Genomic DNA, 24,049 nt, shown 5'->3' on the forward strand with positions numbered 1-24,049 from the left:
ATTTATTAAAGATACCGTATCAAAGCATGAATTAAGAATTTAAAGTAATACCTTTAAAACCTAGGATGCCGCCCGATGCTGTTTTACAGAGACTACAAATAATTGCAATGTTACAGCAGTCACAGCCTGCTCCAGATTCCCTTTGTATAAGTAATTTGGGAAGGCCCAAACTGCAAGGGCTGTTATCCGTTAATGCTGTGTACATTCCTCTCTTCTTGCCTTGTAGGTGTTGCAAGTCCTGACAGTCCCACAGGTTTCCCATTTTCTCTGGAAGATTAGCTCCATTTCCTGTCAATGTCTTAGCTATGTTGTGTCTTCTCCTTGAGGGACTCTCCAGTGGGTTCTGTCTCTCTCCTTTCTTCATGTTCACACTTGAATCCTCTTTTTTTCCTGTTGTTTTAAAATAGCTACAGGGCCAGACTCATGAACATCCCCAGCAGTACTGGATCCTTTAAAGGTGCTGTATTCTTGATCTCCCTTTACACTTCTACCTGCTAAAATGTTTAGGAGTATATAGTCAAATAAAGCATTCCAATCCCACAGATACTTTAATATTTTTTCTAGCATTTGTATACTGTAGCTACTTTATAGAACTATAAAGAGAAAGGCAAGCCTAGGCACCTGGCCTACACAAGCAGCAGTATAGACAATATGGTAAGCATGTCAAAGAAGTGAGCAAATGCAAGTTATAAGTAAAAAGATGCACAAACACTTCTCTAGATAACAATTATTGCTAAAAAAAAAAGCATGACATCTTTTTACAGCCATAAGTAGAATCAGTGAGATGCAAAGCGATAGCAGTACATAATGCTAAATCAATATTTTTAATCTACTGAAATGTCTGAATCTGATCCATTTTGATCTGTAGGGGGGAGGCTTAATGTTTTTTTTTTAATCTGTCCAGACCCTGAATGCTAAACACTGAATGCCTTGTTGTGCTCTATTCTCATTAATTTAGCTAGGAATATTAGGAATGCTGAGATGCTTGAATCAGAAAATGAATGCCTCCTTCTCTCCTTTAGGCCCGCCTTGCAAGGCTCGCATACAGAACAAAGTGCATACTGTTCCCTTTGAAGATTATTTCACATTCACTCATGTCCACGGCCAATCAGTCTGTCACATTAATTCACCAGTCTTGTAATAGGATTCCAGCACTATCTCTTTACCCCCACTTACAAGTACTGTGCTTCACAGGTCTTCAATATCAAGATCAGAAATTGGTGATGGCAGTAGGGAGGCAACAGGCAAATTAAAGTGTCCCTCTCTTGACTCTGAAACCTCTCTTGACTGGGAGCCTCAATGCCAGTTGTATCCTTCCACATGGCCCCATGTAGTTTTGGGGTTTTTTACCTTATTCTCCGGACTAGAACAAATGTGGATGTTGTTTTAACTCTTAATTTATTATTGTAGTTGCCTTGAATATATTAAAATTAGATCTTGTTAATTTGTATTGATGAAGTTTTAAATTTTTTAAAAAGTCTAAAGGTTTTGATGGCAACCTTAGCAATTTTCATTTTAGAAAGGGACTGCAGCAAGTGATTAGCAGGGTTTGCCAGGCCATTTCAGTGTAGTCTTCAACACCTAGCATATGGCTCCTATGGTTATCTGCCCTTATAGATGAGATTTCAGTTTGTTTTCCAGAGATGTAAGTAGAGTCACCAGTAAGTCAGTTTTATAATATAATATGGAGACAAGTCCCAAAGGGCTTTTACTGAGCATTCTAATTTGATTCTGCTATTGGTGCCATTACCAACTGGTGTAATCTGTCAGGAAGGCAAAGATGGTGCCAGTTCAGGTCTGGCATATGTGGTTCTTAGTTTAAAGAAGTATTTTGCAGACTGCTTCTCCCCCAGGTCCTCTTCAAACTTGGATCTTTCAGTTCTTCAGAAGCTTAGATGTCCCTATTTCACTACTGCCACACAAAAGAAATGCAAGAAAAATATTAAGCGTCAGAAGCCCACACTCAAATGCCACCCCATTATCCTTCCCACCTCTACGTTTTGTTTTTGCTTTAGATGTTACTTTTTCAGTTGCACTCACAATGGACATCAAGTTAGGGAACTATGTCACTTAAAAAGACTTTTCTTTCCCCTCACTCCCAATTAATCTTAAACATTGTCCCAAGTTTGTTCCAAAAGTGAACTTTTCATTTTGATTAAATACGTCGCCATTCCTTCTTTTTGATCCAGTTCTCAACACTTTAGTAAGGACCTGTGGTTTATGGCTTGACTTAGTGGTTGAGAGAGAGCTACCTTCCTTCAGCTGGTCTCCTCAGAGCTTGGGGCAGTCTCCATTCTGAAAAAATGCTCCATATTTGTCTCTTCATTTTTTTGTTGAGCTATGTTGTAACAATGCTATTGAACCCAAACAGGCAGCCCTACTCGGTCAAATTCAATCCTGGGGTAAGCACTTGCAACTCTCCTTAAAGTCTCTGGGCCAAATGCATTTGTGACAAGTGTCCGCATAAGTTACACATCAGGCGTAAACTGTCCAGAAAACAGAAGTGGATGTAAACTGTAAAGAGAATCCTATTAATTGCTTTTCCTGGTATGTTGCCTTTTGCCGTGTGGGTGTATAAATTGCACTTTCTTGATTGTCAGATTGGTGTAAGGAACACTCCTTACATCCATTACTTATATACATTTTCTGATCAACTTACACCTGATGTGTACATTTCATCTCGTTTAAGTCACAGCTTTATTGGACCCAGTATGTCTATGTAACTTTCTGTATTGGATGATAGGTGATGCTTTCCAGTAGGTCTCATTGAACTGATGGATGCCTCATGACTTTGATTTGACCAATTTAGAGGTAGAGAAATGCCCTTGTTTTGTTCAGAAAAAGGGATTGATTGCATTCAAAGTGAGAAAAATCATACCAATGATTAATTTTCTCTATGAATATTAATGTTTATACAAGGTTCTGGACTGATAACCTTGTAAAATCAACGATCTCTATTTATCCACAGATCATATACAGCTCAGGCAGAAGCACTGTAAACCTCTTTCCATCACCCTTCTAAAGTACACAAAGCCATTTTGCAGGGATCACCTTTAGGAGTGGGAAGGTAGCATTAGTCATCACGCACATTAATGCTTGATCTTTCTGATGAGATTGCAAAAAGGTTGTTGATTAGTGCCAACTATAGTGGTAGTGTATGTACTGGGCTGTCCCCACCAGCTCACTTTGCAAACCAGTGAACAGTTGCCATTGCTAATGACTTTAAGCCCCCTAGTGAGCTAGATTAGATTTGAACTTGTCAGCCACAGTAGAAAGCTCTGTATCCTATTATCAATCTGTAAAGTCATCCAGTTACCCTAAGAGCAGATGTTTTAAATGAAATCAGCAGAATCTGATTCTGAAATCTTCAAATATTCACGTCTCAACTAAACTAGTCAATCTGTTTAAATAAAAGTGTACATGTGTTAAATTAACCACCAGATGGAGCCCACACAACCCCAAGGAACAGAAATATATTGACATTGGCAGAGAGAACTACTAAATGGTGTAGGCTTCTGTAGCTTCCTAAAAATCAGAGCAAATTTGTGATCTATTTTGCTGTTTGTAAACAAAATGAGGGGTTGGACAGACAACAAGCTGGCTCTGTACTATATATCTGTATAGCTACTTACTGTTTTTGCATACACTGCAATTATGTCAGGCCGAGGGGACAAACTTGGCCTATACAAACATGTAAAAATAATAAAAGCTATTAGAGATTTTCTCAAGCCTGGTGATTTAGCCAGCCAAGGAAAAATTCTAAAGGGCCATCTTCCAGAACTCAGCCAGGGAAAATAGGACACAATGGGTCAAAAATTTCCTTCCCCCTACCACTTTCTACAGGCCAAATGGAAATCAGAGATTGAGGAAAAGCCCTATTAAAACATCTAAGGGAGATGGTGCACCCACTGTGGTAACTGATAGTGGCAGCAGCTACCCAATGCCCATTCTTTAATGATTCTTGAAAGGTGGGGTTCCCATTCATACACACAGCATGTATATTTTAAATACACCTCTACCTCGATATAATGCTGTCCTTGGGAGCCAAAAAAAAACTTACCGTGTTATAGGTGAAACCGCGTTATATCGAACTTGCTTTGATCCACTGGAGTGCGCAGCCCCGCCCCCCCGGGAGCACTGCTTTACTGCATTATATCCGAATTCGTGTTATATCGGGGTAGAGGTGTGTATATATATATATATATAGTCTATAGGCGATTCTGCACCCTCCTGGGTTTATGCATAGGCTGCTATCCCCCTGGTGAGGGAGAAAAGCAAGTATAGTTGTGGTGAATGGAAGGTGCACAGCTCCTTTAAACACACATTGTGGGACTGGTTTGTTTTGATTCTGTGTAGCAGACCAAGATAGTTAGCGAGGTATAGAAGGCCACAGACAATTTCTGCTGTTATTTGCTCTGCTTCAAGCTAATTTTTAGTAGTCTGTTTGTATTTTGGGTCCTGACCACACTGTATTTGACCAGATAAATACATTCCCAAAAGGAAACTTTGTTGCACAGGTTATTTAATTATTCTCACAATCAAAACAAAGCCAGGGGAATTGAAGCATTATATCTGTGAATTTTCAGATATTTTAATTGACAGATTTTTCTGATTGTGCTAATTTTTGGTTACTCGGGAGCTCTAATACCAAACATACAGGCCTGTGGGGGCAGTACCCACATTAACACATGCTAACAAACTGCAATTAAACACAATCCTTGTTAGAAAGGTGATATTATTATTTCCCAAACCATTATCGATCAGGCCCAATGCTGTTACTTGGGGCTAGTCTACAAGGCTTTGCTGATACAGCTATAACTGTATAGCTCTACTGGCAGAGCCCGCTGGTGGAGTTCCAGCTTATTCCGAGAAATGGAGATCTTTTGGCTGTATACATAAATCTCCTCCCCAAATGACATAAGCTATATCGGTAAAAGGACTCGTTGGCTGCTATAGCTGCACCTACATAGGGTTTTTTTTTGCCAGCATGGCTATGTCAGTGAGGGCTGGGGATTTTTTCACATAGGCATTCTGACGAAACTTTGGAGTGTGGACCTGGTTGTGCTGCAGACTAGTGCCAGAGCTACACTACAAAGTGAATTTGTTTTGTTAACAGAACATTACAGGTGCACTCAAATGTCAGGCTATGTCAGAATTAAGGCTGCCAGCGTAACCTTAACTGGCTACTTGTGTAAATGCATTCCAATTCAGTCCTGGATTGATTCATTTAAGTATGTCTACACTTAAAACGCTACAGTGTAGACACTCACTATAGTAACAGAGGGGTTTTTCCATTGTTGTAGTTAATCCACCTCCCTGAGAGGCAGTAGTTAGGTCGATGGAAGAATTAGATGGATGGATTTTTTTATACCCCTGAGATTAGCTATGCTAATGTAAGTTTTCAGTGCAGACCAGCTCATAATGTCTCATACAAAGTTTTCTACAATTTTAGCAGCACATACATAGGAAAATAAAGCTGTACAAAACCCTATCTGAGGGAAACAAGAGGGAGTATCACCTCTCTGGAATTATTCAACTCCAGGCCCTTCCAGGGGTTTGGGGGCTCTATCTTTGGAGAGAGGGGGGAGATCATTTTGTTCTGCCCGTCAGTTTTGAAATAGAGTTAACTCTGATAACCACTTCTACGTGTGGTAGGAAGGAGGAGGAAAGAAAGGAGGAAATGGAAGGTGCCTGTTGCAGTGTTGCCAACTCTTGTAATTTTATCATTTGTTTCTTAAACCACTAGCTCCCAGATTCATGTGAAAGTGAAAATCTCAAATATAAAATCTCATGAGTTTTAAGCCAATCTCATTATTTTTCGAGCCTGATTCATGATTTTTGAACGCTTGGGGCTGGCAATACTGATGTTGCAACAACGGTGGCAATGTGGCTCCATTGAAAGCACTCTGCCCTGAAGCTGAGGAGACAGGTAAGGGAGCTCAAAAGAAGTGCAGACACCCTTTGCTTCCAGTGGATTCCTACAATCCAAACAGATCTCTAGGGGTTTGGGAATTGGGGGACAGAACCTTCTCATTTCATCTGAGGGGCCTTATGTCAATTACAGAATCTCATGAATTTTCTTTATTCACCTTCTGCTGCATAATATCTACAACTAGGGTGACCAGATGTCCCGATTTTATAAGGACAGTCCCGATTTTTGGGTCTTTTTCTTTTATAGGATCCTATTACCCCCCACCCCTTGTCCTGATTTTTCACACTTGCTGTCTGGTCACCCTATCTACAACTAAATTCTTATTCAGCACTTACTCAGGCAAAACTCTCATCGATGTCAATGGCTAATTAGCTGGCATAAAAGCTGAGTGAAGGCACCAGGACTGGACCTAGAGATCAAAGTTCTTTCATGAACTGCAAGAACTAGCTTTTTTCTCCCACAGGAAATGCTAAAAGCAGCATTGTTTTTGTGGTTGTATCTGCATGAAGACTTCTGGCGTAGTATTTTAAAAGAAATTAGCAAAGGATGAAGGCTTCTTGTTTCCCCCTTAAAGATGAGAATGAAGAAGAATTAAAATGAGTAAAGAAATCAATCCTACTGAGACAGGCCCATGTTTTTAAAGTGACCACTAATTATGTGTATTTAATTTGATGCACTTCAGTGCTGATTATCAGAAGTGCCTCCATTGACTTCAGATAGAGTTGAGGGTGCTCAACACTTTTGAAATTCAGGCCCTGGTGACCCATTTGGGGGACAAGTTGGACACTCCAAATAAATGGACAGTTGAAAACCTGTGCCATGTATGGCATTTTTCTTAAATACGCTCATGTAAAACCTCCCCAATATAGTTACAGTTCCCAATATTCATAAAGAATGCACACAAAAAAGTATTACTGCTGGGAGCAGTCTCACTGAAAGTATAATGCACAATATTGTTTTCCTACTAGTTCTTGAGAAAATATTATGAGTTATTTGTAGACAAAAATGACATGAAGAAAGACAGATTCCAGCAACATTTCCACTGAATGCTGGCACCAGTTCACTCATGCCTATGAAAAGCAGCAAAGGCTATTCCTTTCAGTGATGAATATTTTTGTCAGGATGAATCCATTCCTGAATCATGCTTTCTCTTTCTCTGTTACAAATTAAGATTTTTTCTTTTGGGAAAAAAAAAAAGTTCACAATTCATTTCAGAGTCATGGCAGTGACTCTGTAGATAAGACTGGAGAAGACATTTAATTTATAACTTCTATTTTCACACTTTTCTAACTTCTTCCTCAAAATCCTGTTGAACTGAAATTTCTCAAGAATAGTTAGCAGAAAGCTTACTTTTTTTGAAGTTGGAAGAAAATCAGGAAAGTAATTTACAGTCACTAAAAACAGAAAGAGCTTTTAAAAATGTGTTCCTAATTTTAAAAAATTAACTTTTAACTTAAAGCCAGCTTATTTTAAAAATTCAAAATAGCTATGTGCTTCATCCTTTGGGGCCAAATGTCTTGAAAACAACTGGGTTAGAATTAAGAAAGTTACAAAAGTTTTGATTCTTATAGATTCATAGATTCATAGATTCTAGGACTGGAAGGGACCTCGAGAGGTCATCGAGTCCAGTCCCCTGCCCGCATGGCAGGACCAAATACCGTCTAGACCATCCCTGATAGACATTTATCTAACCTACTCTTAAATATCTCCAGAGATGGAGATTCCACAACCTCCCTAGGCAATTTATTCCAGTGTTTAACCACCCTGACAGTTAGGAACTTTTTCCTAATGTCCAACCTAGACCTCCCTTGCTGCAGTTTAAACCCATTGCTTCTGGTTCTATCCTTAGAGGCTAAGGTGAACAAGTTTTCTCCCTCCTCCTTATGACACCCTTTTAAATACCTGAAAACTGCTATCATGTCCCCTCTCAGTCTTCTCTTTTCCAAACTAAACACACCCAATTCTTTCAGCCTTCCTTCATAGGTCATGTTCTCAAGACCTTTAATCATTCTTGTTGCTCTTCTCTGGACCCTTTCCAATTTCTCCACATCTTTTTTAAAGTGCGGTGCCCAGAACTGGACACAATACTCCAGCTGAGGCCTAACCAGAGCAGAGTAGAGTGGAAGAATGACTTCTCGTGTCTTGCTCACAACACACCTGTTAATACATCCCAGAATCATGTTTGCTTTTTTTGCAACAGCATCACACATAAGGTATCTTAACCCCTATTAGATAGGCGAGCCCCTATTTTGCAACTAACAGATATGAAGCCGCTATTGCATGGATCTTCTTAACTTCCATAAGGTATTTATCCCCTCTGAGCCTCAACAGTTATGCCATCAGAGTTGTAGGGGATGAAAACCTCCCCTTCCCACTGAGTGAATGTGTGTGTGTTGGTGGGGGGGATGCTATCCAGCATATATCAAGAGAACAAAAAAGGCTCCCCAGACCATATCTGAAGGGTAAATTGAATAGAGAAAGGGATTATGTACAGGTCTCTCTGACCTTATGTAGATCTGGTGGCTTTTCCCCATATCAAGAGAATGGGTATGTATACAGAGATAGAGAGTTGTTAATCATGGGTATGAGTCAGATCCATGTGTAAGAACCATTCCTCTCAGGTCTTTAAATTAATAGCTTAGCTGCAAGGAAACCTTTAAAAACAAGTTCTTAAAAAAATTTAAAAGCTCATTCCAGATCATTACAAACTCCCTGTTTAGCTCTAAGTAAGTCCTGAGAGCAGAGATGTGGTTGCCAGTAAAATGTTTTTCAAAGTTGCAGCCCACACCACTGCCAGGATGTGGAAAGCAGCAGCAGGAGAACAGCGAGAAATCACTGGACATAGGAATAACAAAGCACCCGAAGATACAGGGGTGGGAGAGGCAGAGACTCAAGAGAGGCTCATTTCTCTTTGGAAAAATAATTAACTATTAGTATTTGCTAAAACATGGTCCTAGATGTATATAGCGCCTTTTATCTGCGAAGATCCCAAGCAATTTAGAGAATTACATATATACAATCTAAACATGCATTGGATTCCAGTTAGTATCGGAAGTGGATACAGAGAAACTATGGCGAGAAGAATAAAACGACAAGTGTGATAAACAGAACTCTACATCAAGGATTTCTGCTCCTCCTTCACTGTCTTTCAAGTAACAATGAGATTTCCAGGGATGTGTTTTTATTTTACTGAAAGTGTTTCAACATTCTTTAGTACTGTATTTGCTTTTTGAGCATCTGTCTCTTTAATGGGGTATTTTTTTAAAACACTAGACTACCACTGTGGGGGAGCAGGAACATGGTAATTTTGTATTTACTGCATCCATATCATTATGTTCTCTGAAGAACATTCCACTGCCCTTAGACAGCATTATTAAATGGTCTGCACACTCTTGTTTAGCTCCCTTTCACCCACTCCGTTGTCTCATTGGCACGATTTCAATCTTTTTCTCTTGCCATCCTAATCCTCTCTATCAGGCACTCCAGGCCTTTCTCTCAACTTTCTCATGCGGTTCTCATACCTGCTTTCATGTATCACTACAACAGTGTTTCTCCCCATCTCTCCCACAGCCCAGTTAGTACTCCCTGATTTGTCCTTATTGCCTTTGATTTGTTCACAGGAACTCTTGATTCTTTTCATTCCCCCTTTACCTTTCCAACCATTCTGTGCCTCTTTGCCTGATCCTCTCTGAACTTCTCCATGATGCTCCAATTCACTCTCCTGGATCACAAAGTGAGCATTATTTCCAGTGCACATACTTGTAAACTCAGGAATTCTGGTTCTTCCACTGCCCAAGCTGGTAAAAGCTGGGAGTGCATCAAATCATCCTCCAGCAAACTCCTCTGATTGAAAGAGAGGTGTTGGATGGCTTTAGAGAGAACTGAAGACAGCCCTCACTGAGAAGAGAAAGGTCACTACAATACAGCTTACAATGGGAAAACAGGTATTCTGGGGAATTGCTGAAAAAACATAGTATGTACAATAGGACAATTCAATTCACAGCTTAAAACCTCCTCTGCCATTGTGGCCCATCCACACTAGGTATCAAACTGTGTTTGCTGACTGTATAAAACATGGTTTTAACAGGTTCAGGCTAACACATATCAAACATGGCTCCTGACCCAAAGCAGAGGGGTCTCTGAATCACTCTTTTAGCTCTTCAGTGTATTCTGGGACAATTGGTTAGCTACTGTGTTTCATCCTCTAAATTTTCCGGTCCATTTTCAGTCCTCTGGCCCAGTGCAATCTTTTATCTAAGCTTTGCTGTGCCACAACAGCCCACCCAGCACAAAAGTCTGTTTTATACTTAGTACACAAACTGCAATAAGAGTTTGATGCCACAGTGAGTTAGTAATCCAGGCTGACAGCTTTCCCAGCCAAGTTGAGTCACACTCACTCTCTGTTCCTTCAGGCATCTATGGGACATTTTATCCACTCCCCCTCCTTCGGGATTTTCTGCCCTCCACTTCCCACTACGCTATTCTAATTTGGTCTCTGCTCCTGTGCTGTTCCAATCTTTGCCTGGCATCCCCCACAGCATTCCAAATCTCTCAGCACACCCCAGGCCACAATACTCTTCTTTCAACTCAGCTGCACACACAAGTTCTCTCTTAGTGCCCTTGGCTACTCTATCAGCTCCGTTGGAGTTTATATATCAAGAGGTTACTCCAATGTCTGAGAATCTGTAGGTGACCTAAACATTTTATAAAAATATTGCCATTACAATGTCTCATTGATCAGTAATTATTTTTCAAACACCATTCTACTAGCTACTTTGAAATTTCGTTTTCCAATGTACAAGTTGGCTGGTTCTCTCAGCCACCCCCTGACAACCAATCACTGACACAAAAACATTTAAACCGGCCAACCTGGTTGTTCTCTGGACTGATATATTATGTTTCAGATCAATGTAGCTTGGGATGGAAGTATTATAAATCTCTGAAAAAACAACACCACCCAAATCTTTGGAATAATGGAAACACTAGCTTGCATTAATGTTAGGGGTGCTGTTCAGTGCCAGTGTCATTGACTTCTGTGGGATAAAAGAAATGCAGGATTAAGTTGTTACAGTACTTTTTGTATGTGAAATGCTGAAGCCCCAATGCTATAACTGGATCCAGGTGCTCAGGTCTGATAACAGGTCCAGGACCCAGGTTCTCCTTTTCCTTCAGTGTATCAGGCTCCAGCTTGATAGACATTCACATTATGTTTGTTTACAAACCTAAAATTCATTTAAAATTGAATATAAAAGCAGAAATTTGATATAGTATCTGAAAATTCTCATTTGATTAAGTAGCTATATGCAATTTTTAGGTGAACTTTATCTATTTATTTATATATTCTGACATTCTGTTTTATGAGCTATAAATTAATCACAGTCTTAAATGGCAAGGTTTCAAAACTGAGCCCTGACAATTATACTCTAGCTAGAGCATTGGACTGAGACTCAGGAGACCAAGATTCTATTCCCAGCTCTGCCACAGGCCTACTAGGCGACCTTTGGCAAGTCACGTCCCTGCTCTGTGCCTCAGTTTCCCCATCTGTAAAATGGTGAAATGGTATTGACTTTCTTTGTGAAGTACTTTGAAATCTGCTGATGAAAAGTACTATATAAGAAGTAGGTGCTGTTATTGTTTTTTCAAATGCTCTTTGTTCACCACTGCTTATCACAGATTTCATTATTAACAATCATGCAGTTAGTATTTGTTTATACAGCTGGTGTCTAAGATTCCAGCCCAGACCCACAGTTGTACTTTCAAAGACCAAGTTGCCTCAGCTGACATGCAGTGGTTTTTTACTGCATTAAAATAAAACAGATAAGCTCTATATGTTCGGGTTTCACTAGATTCAAAGAGGTCTGTATGTGAGAAGATTCTGAAAGGGCATAAAACATCTTTGCTGCACTTATTAAGAAAGCTCAGCAGTCTCTTCACACTCAACAGTCAGATACCGTTGTGATGAGTAGGTTATAAATACTCAGGCAGATACAGATAGGCAACTGAAGGGAAGCATTACTGCATCGGAAGTGCCCGTTTCAGTTCTGCTAGAATATCGAGCATGGAAAATGACTGTTCAGATGGGAATTCTGTGACTCTATATACTGTAGTCTTAATTCTCTATTTCTTCCTTTGTTCATATCATTGCAGTCTTGCATGGTTTTACTTAGCCTATCCAACCTGACCAGCATTCCTGGGGACGTGAATCTCAATAAAAATGCTAAGAATCTGAATACTCGGACAGCTAGCACTGTGCTGACTGCAGAGTCACAAAGCAAAGAATTATTCCTTGGCATCAGTTTTCATTTTTTAAATTGATTTTGATATTAGGAATGATTATGCTCCTGCATATTAATGACTACATGATCTAAAATTTCACATGAAGAAACAACACCTGCAAATACTGAAGCACTCATCGGATGGACATGAAACTAAGAACTGTTTAATAGAAGTCAGTTAAGGGGTAACATTTGTGCTTTTACTCTACAGTTTAAAAATAATGACTTGTATCATATCTACTTAGTAAAACAATAAAATTAAAAACAGAAATTGCTAGTAGGCAACAGTGAAAATGTAATAATTAAACACTTGATGCTTTTAAAAGATATATACTTAATGACCCTACAACAAAGACACCTATGATTAAAAGGGTCTTTAAACAAAAGACTTGTTTTCAACAATCATTCAATTTTTGTCTGCTATATTGTATGCCTTGCTTTGGTGTTCCCACTGCTGTCAACTTAATGCTTGTTTTACAGTATGTTTATGCTTATGTTCTTTTCAAATGCTTGGCATTATAGTGAGATCTCATATCTTTTCTCAAATTAAATTTTGCTCCACATACTCCACATGTATACAGATGAACATCCATGTGCTGCTCCAGTTGTTCGTTATTTGGGAATATCTGAAAACAGACCTGGCATATAGTCTCTCCAGCTGATAAATGAGATATCATATGCCGAACATGGTCATGTTTTCTGAAGTTTCCTTGATCACAAATGGAACAGACATACCTGGCCATGCCTTTGTGCATATCATTGTGGAGCCGCAGCTGACGTTCTCTTAAAAACTGCTTCCCACATGTCTGACAAACAAATTGTTTTTCCTTGGTATGAACAGTGTAATGTTCCCGTAAGTGACAACGCTGATAAAATCCTTTCCCACAAAGATTGCAGAAATGCTTGCGTCTGTGATCTCTTTCATTCTCTTCCATAATAGCATTCTTAAACAGATCTTGCTCTAGGCAGTTTGACATATGTTCAACAACTAGAGTTTCAGTTTCAAAACGCTGACCGCAATTAGGACATCGGAAAGGACAGGCAGAATGCTTATATAACTGTTTGTTTGGAAGACTGTTCATTTGGAAGTGACTGTCCCTGAAGTCCTCCAATATCTCTGCAAACATCATATCCCTTATTTCAGACTGTTCCTCGGGATTCTCTTCTAAGTCCATTTTTTCCTCAGCATTTCTTATACCATTCATTGTCAGATCCTGGGGTTCTCCACATGTCTGTGCATGATCCTGTAACTGTCTACCCTTGACCAATATTTGGCCACATTTGCCACAAGCACATATATTTTCTATATGTTTAGATAAATAATGAGCGGATAGATCTTCCTCTGTAATTGTTAGCCCACACAGTTCACAGGGAGCATTCTCCGCATCTTCCTGCACTGGGGGGACTTTCCTGTTAAGATGCCTTGCATTTTTTAAACACTTTCTTGCATTCTCATCTATAGACAACCGGGGTTTTAGAGTTTTTCGAGAACGTCTCTTTTGATTGATCTCTTCTGCAACATAATATCTGTAAAGTGGCTCTTCCTGTTCATCATCTAATTCATCATTGTCAGTAGATTCATTACAGTCTTTATCTGTCACTTTAATAATGTTAAAATCTTTCAGTTCATCTTCCGGGTTGTCCTCTGGTTCCATCTTGATGATAATCCTTTTCCTCTCAGTGGCTCTACTTCCTTCTTCACCTGATGTCTCAGATGCAACTATACTACTTTTTCTGCTTGTTATGTTTGACACTGGAGATGAAGAGTCATCAGCTGCTTGACTGGTATCCCCTTTATAGTTCTCTGTTTGTGCAGACAGTATTTTAGAAGTAGAGTCTTTTTCACTAAAGTCAATTTTTTCAATACCATAAAACCTGGTATTTTGGTATGAATGCCTATTAGTGCATGTTAACACATGCTCATCCAGTAACTTTTCACAGCTAAAACTAAACCCACAGCTGTCACAGGTAAAGCTTCTTCCAAAGCGGCGTGAATGGGACACACGATCTTTTGTGTTAGAGAATTTGGACATGGTGCTTTTTTTGCAAACATCGAATAGTTGTTCAGGGAAACTGCCCAGCTGCAAAGCTTCTTCATCCGGCTCTTTGTTATGGGATGTGTTTACAGTTGAACTTGGTGGCTCCGTACACCACCTGTTTACTTCACTGCCATTTCTAGTAAGTGTGTCTTCATACATTCTCACACCAAATATCATTTTACTATTCTGTGTACTAGAAGCAGAAGATGAACACTTTAAATTAGAGGAGTCTGTATCTTGTATATCTTCTAAACATTCAGGCACATTATATAACTGTAGATAGTTCATCGCCACTTTAAATTGCTCAAAGTTGGTAGGGGCAGTCATAATTTTTCCTAAATACATAAACTGTAATATGAGATCAAAGCATTCAGCACTGATCTTCATGTTGCTGAGATTCAGCTGGGCTGTGGTGTGTTGGTGGTTCATAAAAAACATCCTAAAATAAGAGCTGCAGGCAGCTAGGACCGCTTTGTGTGCTTGAAAATAAATATCATCGATAGCAATGCAGCAGTCACAGAGAAAACCCCACTCTCTTTGGTTGTTTAGCTGCTGAAGGACATATGTGCTGTGGCTGGTACTTGCCATCTTGTATTCCAATTACAGTCCTGTGGGAAAAATAAAAATAAAATATTAAGTTATAAGCACAGAAAGTAAGAGGGAGCTCATTTTAATACAGAGGACAATTGTTAAGAACTGCAATTTGGGTCCAACGTTTTTATATTCTTACTATTTTTATAATCTGATTGGAAAGGTCTTCCTGGAGACAAATACTTACTAAAGAAAATCCAGTAAACTGGTGCCAAGAAAAATAAAAATATCCACTATTCTATTCTCCCTCTTCTGGATTTTTCAGTACCAGTTAACTAATAAACGATACTGCCAAGCCTGTGCTGATCTCAACAATACTGCTGCTAGTAAACAAATCAGGAAGTAAACCACAAAGAAATATGGCCAAGATTTTCAAACGTGACTAAGATTTTGGGTGCCCAACTTGAGATACTTTAAAGGGGCCTGATTTTCAGAACGTGCTGAGCATTCATCCTGTGAAAATCAGAGTCCTTTAATGTGTCTCAAGTTGGACAACTGTGACATAGGCTGGTTTGGCGATGCTGCTGCATTGTCATGGAGGAAACATAGGTTTAATTACTATTCTTTCCTTCCTAAGCTATCAGGAGGCTGGGAGCACCATGGAAACAATATGTGCAATCCTTATAGAGGAGGAAATGTTCGACACTGCCCAAAAACATCCACTATGGCCATTTAAAGAGCAGCATTTATGGATCACTAATGTCACCCGAGCCTTGGCTGGAAGTTGGATGGCTGCAGTAGGAGGGCTTATTATTATTTATTATATATATTATCACGGCTCCCAGGGGCTCCAGTGATGGACCAAGACCCCATTGTGCTAGGCGCTGCACAAATACAGAACAAAAAAGCCCCTGTAGGAACAGAGACTCCTGATGAGTGGGTCAGGGACAAGGAAGATTTCCCTCTCCAAACTGAAAGCTGAGCAAGAAGTGAATACCCTGAAATGTTACTCTGATCTGATTAGAAAAGTGACACCAATTGTAGAAGCTTCTTTTTTGTTTTTACATTACACTGAAAAGTAAAGAAGTTGTTCTGCACTAGTTAATACACTGTGACACTTTGGTGGAAACAGATTCAGTTATTTTACTTCCCAAACAGAATCTTTTACTTCATTGAAATGAAGAGGTACATTCTAAGCAACAACATTTCTATGCATTTAGATCACTCTGGATGTTTTTGTGAACAAAAACAAAGCAAAAAGCAACAACCCCTCAAGATCGTAAATTTAAAAAAGGAATCACAAAATACATTTCATACGCCCAGTCGTACTGGAACAATTATAATGAGGGTGCTAAAAGCGGCACCACGGCAGCATCCCTACTTCCAGCACCTATGCATAGGACTCTAATTGAGGTGCATTTGACCTGAGGTTACTTTGTACATTCAGTCTCATGTGATAATATGTTGAATTACCATTTAAATCCTAAGAACAGTAACTGAAGGTTTACTAATAATTTCAGTTCAAACTACATAGTATGTGTTTAAAATATAACTTATGGGAAGATGTGGTCATAAAATGGATACTGACATTTCAGGTGTGATAAGGCATGAGGACAGCTATGAACCGCCATCTGTACCAGAGAAGTCTGTTCAGAACAGATATACATTATCAGCTGAGAACAGATATACATTATCAGCTGGCCTTATTACAACTTGAAAAGTGGCAAATTCAAATTTGTAATTAAAAAAATCCCACTTATTCTTCTATTTAAAAAGACATTTTGTAAAGTTTACTAGTTAAAAACCGCTCTGTAACAGGGTAACCCTATGGCAAAAAAAGTGGTTATGACGTATCTGGGGCCTGATGCATGCCCATTGAAATCAGTGAAAATACTCACATTGAGTATTCCAACAGGCATTGGAGTGAGGTAGAAAAGATGTATTCTTTTAGGTTTCTCTTTTCCTTGGAAGAAGTAGGAATAAAGGATATTGCCTCTTTTGAAAGGGGAATTCTGGGAGATAACTGTCAATAAAACCTAAAATTCTTCAGCACTTGAGTTTGGATATGCATAAGAGGACAGACTGGTAAGGCATATCTCCTGAAGCCTCTAAAGGAATTAGCCTGACAGTGGGCTGATGCTGGTAACAGGTACAATGTTCAGATACTATAATAATAGGGGGCATACAAGTACTTAGGGAACGCTTACATTAACATTTTAGTATTACTAATAGCACCTTACTAATTCAAATCCATTCTTAAAGCACTCTTTTTCTTCCAAGCTCGACAGTAACCTGTCATATGTATTTTATGTGTCGGTGTATTTAAAAACAGCAGTGCCTGAATATTGGACCTTCAGTGCAGAAATAATTATAGGCAAAGCTGGTGGCACCACCTATTTTAAGGTTGTCTGACATTTCCATTATAAGACCCTGTTTTCTGTTGCTTATAATTTGGCCAAACTAACTATTTGGGCTGAAATTTTCCATGCCAGGGGTCTGCCTCAAGCTGATTTTAGGGGGTGTAGTGGAATATCAGCCAAAATGGTTCCATCATTTCTGACAACGAGGCTAGGGAAAAATACATCATTTTGCCCATGTTAAAAAATTCTGCTGATCTTTTCTTTGAAAAGGTTCAGCTACCCTCGTTGGAGTTACGACTTTAAATTTGGCGGGGAGATGGCAAAATGCACATCCCTGACACAAAGGCTATCTCATGAAAATCTACGCAAATCTGGCCAAATTATAAGCCTTGGAAAAATCACAGTTCACACAAGCTCAGTAGAGGCTTTTTTGATTTTACCAGCTAAAATCTCCAGATTCTGTCCTCACTGAGCATGCTCGAGCCTCTCACAGATCCTAGTGCTGACCAGACCATGCATGTACTATCCCCACAGAGCAAATGAGCATGCTCTAGGGGCTCACTAACTGTATGTCTATACTGCAATTAAATACCCGCGGCTGGCCTGTACCATGTGACTTGAGCTTGCGGGGCTCAGGCTAAGGGGCTGTTTAACTGCAGTGTAGACATTCGGGCTTGGGCTGGAGCCTGGGCTCTAGGACCCTGGGAGTGGGAGGGTCCCAGAGCTTGGGTTTCAAATGTCTACACCACAGTTAAGCAGCCCCGCAGCCGAGTCCCGCAAGCCCAAGTCAGCTGGCACATGGGTTTTTAAACTGCGGTGGAGACATACCTTAAGACTCTTCCTGTAATGACTACACCAGGCCAGGGTGAGGCTGAGCACGGGAACCAACCTCAGGGAGCCTGTCTCTCCAGTGTTCTCAGAGACCTCCCTGCTGGCACCCAGGCAGCCTGGAGAAAGCATGTCTGATTCAAATCCAGAGGAGACAAGAGCTGAACCAGGGAAGGGAAAGGAGATTGGGACAAGGAGGATGATGAGACTGGGAGCAGAAACTGGGACTGGCTGGGCAAGTGGGGCTGGGACTGGGAGCCAATGAGGAATATGGAGAATAGGGAAAGACAACAGAAAACCAGTAAGTGGGGGGTGGGCACCAAGATTAGACAGGGAACTGTGAGGTGGGGGGAGACTGGGACTGGAAACCATTAGGAGGATGGAGAGACAGATCTGACAAGGAGCCATGGTTCAGGGGGAGACCTGGGACTGGCTGGACAAAGAGACTGGGGCAAGTTGTCAGGCAGGGTGGGTGCAGACTGAGACTGGATGAGGAGCCCAAGAATTGGGAGTAGGATGACACCGAGGGGTGGAGGGAGAGATAGATCAGACAAGGTGCCAGGAGGGGAGAACGAGGACTGGCTGGGCAAGGAGTTGAGGTGGAAGGGGGACTAGTTGGGCAGGGAGAAAGGAACTGAAACAGGGAAACAGCAAGGTGTGGGGAAGAGGCAGGCTGGGACAGGTTGGAGGGGACGAGGGAGAGAGTGTCAAGCTTTGGGGGGAATGGGCAGAAGAGTCTGTGCCCACCAGCACAATTCCCTTCAGAGCCTGAAGTGGAGCCCAAGTTTCCTGCTGTCAACAGATATCTGAAAGCCATGGGCAAAGTGTGTCATCCCCCTGTGGTGCTGATCCACGTATAGGATTACAACCTACTACTGCTATCAGTAACTCAGTTAGCTCAAGTGGCAGAGGTCTGTGCAGTAGAAAGGTTCCAACCCTGCTGATGACCCATATGCCACATGATGGAATTTGTTATTTTCAGTTTGCTTTTTTAAAAACCTATGAAATTACACATGCCAAAAAACAAAACAACCCCTAGGTTAAAAGAACATTAAAGTTGCATATTCAAGCACTCAAAATTTAGGAAAGCCCAGAATTAAGATTGCCTGTGCAACCTTAGTTCAGCCCTCTTGTCTATGTGCATTGTGATACAGTCTTTAATTATATAATCTCAAACTATTTTTTCCATGGGACCCTGCCTCATTCAGTGGCCAAGATGCGGATCTGCTCTGGGAATCAAAGAGGGTTGTATACTGAAAGGAGATATACTTATCTCATAGAGCTGGAAGGGACTTTGAAAGGTCATTGAGTCCAGTCCCCTGCCTTCACAGCAGGACTAAGTACTGGTCCCTGATAGATTTTTGGCCCAGATCCCTAAGTGGCCCCCTCAAGGATTGAACTCACAACCCTAGGTTTAGCAAGCCAATGCTCAAACCACTGAGCTATCCCTCTTTGCTTCATTAGTTGGAAAGTGCGTGTTGTAAATTAAATGAGGCAGGGAATTGCAGGAAGAAAAAGGACAGTCCCATGGTTAAGGGAGTTGAATGCTGCCCTGGGAAACTGAATTCTATCTCTGCCTCTGCCATAGAGTTCATAGTATGTGATCATATGATTAAAGTCTGTATCTTAATGCACATGCACAAGGAGGAATGAATTAAGATTCACAGGCAACCTCAATTCTGGCATTTCCTAACCTTTGAGTGCTTGGTATTGCGCCTTAATAATGTTCTTGTAACTTAGTTTTTTGTGTGTAATAAGTAATTAAACTGCACTGTCTGAGTTATTGTTAGGGTTAACAACCCTCCAGGACTGTCCTGGAGTCTCCAGGAACTAAATTATTTAATTAAAGATTCTGTCATGTGATGAAACTCCAGGAATACATCCAACCAATATGGGCAACCATAGTTATTGTAGATTACAAAATCACTTGGACAGAGAATGTCATCGTCTCTGTTTGCAGTGTCAGGCACATTGTCTTCAAGAAATAATTTTCTATTTGATATTCAGTAAAAAGACACATTGAAAAGCTATTCTTTGGACTTGTGCCAGCATGGGGACAAAGCACCACCACTGCCACGAGTTCCTATAGCATTTTCAAGTTGAAGATAAAGTGAATATATAAATATATATATAAAGAGATTTCTAGAGTAATTTCTGATCAGGTAATTTCACTGTAATTTTAAATTTACAATCATCACAGTACTCTCATTTTACCTTTCTGCTTTTTACTTTGACACCGCCAGACACTCTTCAATTCCCATTTTTCTCCCATTAGAATTTTCCCTTTTATTTTGAATTGATATTTACAGATATGATGTTATGTCAGTATCTACGGTTAATGTGGCATATATAAAAACAGAACAAGCTATAGAGCTATATCAAATATCTGCATGCTTTGGTCAAAAGCCTTCTAACTGAAAAGAGTAGGTATCCAGTATAACTGCATGCTTTGCTATGGCATAGATTTAAAAAAGTTTTTAAACTAAAGATATAAAAAGTTCCTAAAACTTTTTTATTTTTAAAATGTAGAGACCTTGGCAAAGTTCCTGTTGAAATTTGTATCTGTTTTCTAAAAAAAAAGTACCACAGACTTTACGATTTAGGAGCATTTGGGCCCCTAAAATTAGTAGGTGGTTTTCAGAAGCCAGCATTTTCACTGCTGAGCAGGCAAAAATGGAAATCTCACAGACTTAGCTGCTGGCAGCTTTTCTGTGGAAACCAAGATCAGATGAGACAAAATGAAATAAATGAAAACTCTGAATTTAGTACTAATGGAAAGTGATATACCGAAAACCCAGAAGAATCAAGTTTCCCATGTATCCACAAAATAGATCGATATACCATGGGCCGTGACAATGCAAATTTTCCCACACCCCTCCGCCACCATATCTCAACCCTGACCTCAGGGATAACTTCTACAGAGAGAATATTTTAGACCAGGAGTTCTCAAACTGGGGGTAGGGACCCATCAGGGGGTTGTGAGGTTATTACATGGAGGGTCGTGAGCCAGCCTACACCCCAAACCCTGCTTTGCATCCAGCATTTATAATGGTGTTAAATATATAAAAATGTTTTTTTTTTAATTTATAAGGGGGGGTCGAGCTCAGAGGCTTCCTGTGTGAAAGGGGTCACCAGTACAAAAGGTTGAGAACCACAGTTTTAGACGCTATGCCCCCTGAGGGTGAAATTCACTTTGGTGTGGAAGGCCAATGCATTAGAGACATATGGGAAATCTACCTATGTGTGGGTAAACAGGCGCAAGAGGTCACCACAGCCCCTTGCATGCTGTAGAGGGGCCACATGGTAGAAAAAACAAATAGAGGATGTGAAGTACCCTCTAGAGATCGACAGGATAAGCTCAATTACTTGGGCTATTCCTGAGGATGGTGAATGTCACCCTCAGCCACGGCCTGCCAACAGGAGTACTAGTTGTGATGTTTCAGAGTAGCAGCCGTGTTAGTCTGTATCCGCAAAAAGAACAGGAGTACTTGTGGCACCTTAGAGACTAACAAATTTATTAGAGCATAAGCTTTCGTGGACTACAGCCCACTTCTTCGGATGCATATGCATCTTATGCTCTAATAAATTTGTTAGTCTCTAAGGTGCCACAAGTACTCCTGTTCTGGTTGTGATGTTGTTTTCTGTGATGTGGACACCTGTTCATTAAGAGCTGTACTAAGACTATCAATTCATTGAAAATAGGCTATGAACAGCCTTTAGATCACAACTGATTTCAACTGCTACCTAGACTGGATCTGAACCAGTGAAAGAGATAAAAGAGTCTAAAAATCACCAAACTGCCAAGCATTTAAGCCTTCAACCCCACATCAGTATTAAGATCTCTTCTGATGATACAGCATCCCTTTCCACAAATAAGGGAAATAGCAGCTGAAATCTGACAAGAACTGAAATCTGACTCCCAGTTGATGGCTGAGAGCATCAAAGATACAGACATGTTATATATTCACAATATGAGCACAGTGCATTAAAGACATTAATGAGTTAAGGACATAAGGTTTGATCTAAAGCCCTGAAATCTTGACTTCAAAAGGCTTTGGATCAGGTCCATAGAGAGTAAAAGCATAATGGAGCGCTGACACAGTGGTAAACTGACTTCTCAGCCGCAATGGATTTTTGTGGAAATTCCTAGTTACAGTTACTTAACTGATATAATTTACTCTATCCTTGCACAAATATGTTCTGTATTAGGCAATGTATTAACAACCATAAATTTATATATATACATATATATATAGGAAAACAAACTAGCAGGAAAAAACCCTGACACCAAATTTAGCACAAAATATTTTTTAAAATAAGCCTTTATATTCAGAGTTCTTCTAGTACCCTGATTTATGACCTCAAGCTGCATGTACAGTAAACTACTTCAGTGGATTCTCCATCTCGTAATGTCTTCAAATCAAGCCTAGCTGCCTTTCTGGAAGTTATGCTTCAGTCAAACACAAATGATTAGACTTAACATGGGGATAGATGGGTAAAATGTAATGGCCTCTGATGTACAGAAGGACAGACTAGAACAGGGGTTTTCAAACTTCATTGCACTGCAATCCCCCTCTGACAACAAAAATTACTACACTACCCCAGGAGGGGGGACTGAAATCTGAGCCCACCTGAGCCCTGCTGTCCTGGGTCAGGAGGCCAAAGCCAAAGGGCTTCAGCCTAGGGTGACCAGATGCCCAGATTTTATAGGGACAGTCCCAATTTTGGGGTCTTTTTCTTATATAGGCTCCTATTACCCCCCACCCCCGTCCCGATTTTTCACATTTGCTGTGTGGTCACCCTACTTCAGCCCCAAGCAGGAGGCCTGTAACCTGAGCCCTGCCACCCAGGGCTGAAGCCCTTGGACTTGGGCCTGGGCCCCAGGTGGCAGGGCTCGGGCTTCAGCCCCGGGCCCCAGAAAGTCTAAGCCAGCCCTGGCAACTCCATTAAAATTGGGTCCCGACCCACAGTTTGAGAACTGCTGGAAAGTGATATACAGAAAACCCAGAAGAATCAAGTTTCCTATGTATCCACAACCTCAACTAAGAAAGAAAGAATCCTGGGATTCTTCTTGGGGTACAGTTCAGGAGTCCTGTTCTGGGTAGGGCTGCTAACTTTATGATTGCAGAAAACCAAACACTCTTGCTCTGCCCCCGCTCACTCCATCCCCCCTCCTTCTGTCGCTCACTCTTCCCCACCCTTGTTCACTCGCTCATTTTCACCGGGCTAGGGCATGGGGTTGGGGTGTGGAAGGGTGAGAGCTCGGCTGGGGGTGCAGGCTCTAGTATGGGACTGGGGATGAGGGGTCTGGGAGCGAGTTTGGGTGCAGGAGGGGGCTCAGGGCTGGGGCAGGGGGTTGAGGTGCAGGAGGGCATGTGGGCCCTGGGAGGGAGTCTGGGTGAGGGAGGGGGCTCTGGGCTGTGGCAGCATCTGATTTCTCTCTTAATGAGGACATCAACCACTAGCTTGAAAGGACTGTAACCACTCTCTGCTTTTTAGAATACTGACTCTATTTTATAGGAAACCTACAACTTAGGGTGACCAGATGTCCCGATTTTATAGGGACAGTCCCGATTTTTTGGTCTTTTTCTTATATAGGTTCCTATTACCCCCCACCCTTGTCCCGATTTTTCACATTTGCTGTCTGGTCACCCTACTACAACTACTCAATTGGAAAAAGCTGGACGATACAGCCAGCTGATGCATCTTGTGCTTTGTCCATCTCTGGACGTATCCTGTAGCGACAGCCAGCATTTGTCCATTTCTCTGGATAATGCTGCAGGTGCAGCATTAACTTCCATGACCATGGAACTGTGGCTAGGTTGGGATTCCATCACCAACAGCAAAGGCAGCAGACAAGGGACTGTAAACCAATACTTAGTGTCCCTGCCTCACAAGTCACTTCTATCTGCCGCCAGAGAATTTTTTTTTTCACCTTCACCCAAGAAAATAGCTCAGACACATCATTAAACCCCAAAGGACCTGGCCGGATCTGTCTGGGACGGATGGCACTTATGATTCAATTCTTTCACAGAGGGAGGAAGGGAGCAAGACACCTCTTAGTAGGGCAGGCTTCAAAATCTT

The 24,049-nt window shown here is 40.8% G+C and overlaps 1 protein-coding gene across 4 annotated transcripts in view; it reads right to left on the reverse strand.

Annotated features, from left to right (window-relative positions):
* Positions 1-24,049, reverse strand: part of ZBTB1 (zinc finger and BTB domain containing 1) — a 24,899-nt gene continuing 850 nt past the window's right edge. Inside the window, exons 2-3 of one of the 4 annotated variants that reach the window (XM_065593757.1) lie at positions 12,943-14,854; positions 1-494 (exon numbers count right to left, since the gene is read on the reverse strand). In XM_065593757.1, the coding sequence (XP_065449829.1) occupies positions 488-494; positions 12,943-14,834 (1,899 nt within the window). In that variant the 5' untranslated portion in view covers positions 14,835-14,854 and the 3' untranslated portion in view covers positions 1-487. The other 3 variants (XM_065593756.1, XM_065593755.1, XM_005285895.4) reach the window with 3 other exon arrangements.

Source organism: Chrysemys picta, chromosome 4, assembly GCF_011386835.1.
Source record: "Chrysemys picta bellii isolate R12L10 chromosome 4, ASM1138683v2, whole genome shotgun sequence".
Lineage (NCBI taxonomy): Eukaryota > Metazoa > Chordata > Testudines > Emydidae > Chrysemys > Chrysemys picta.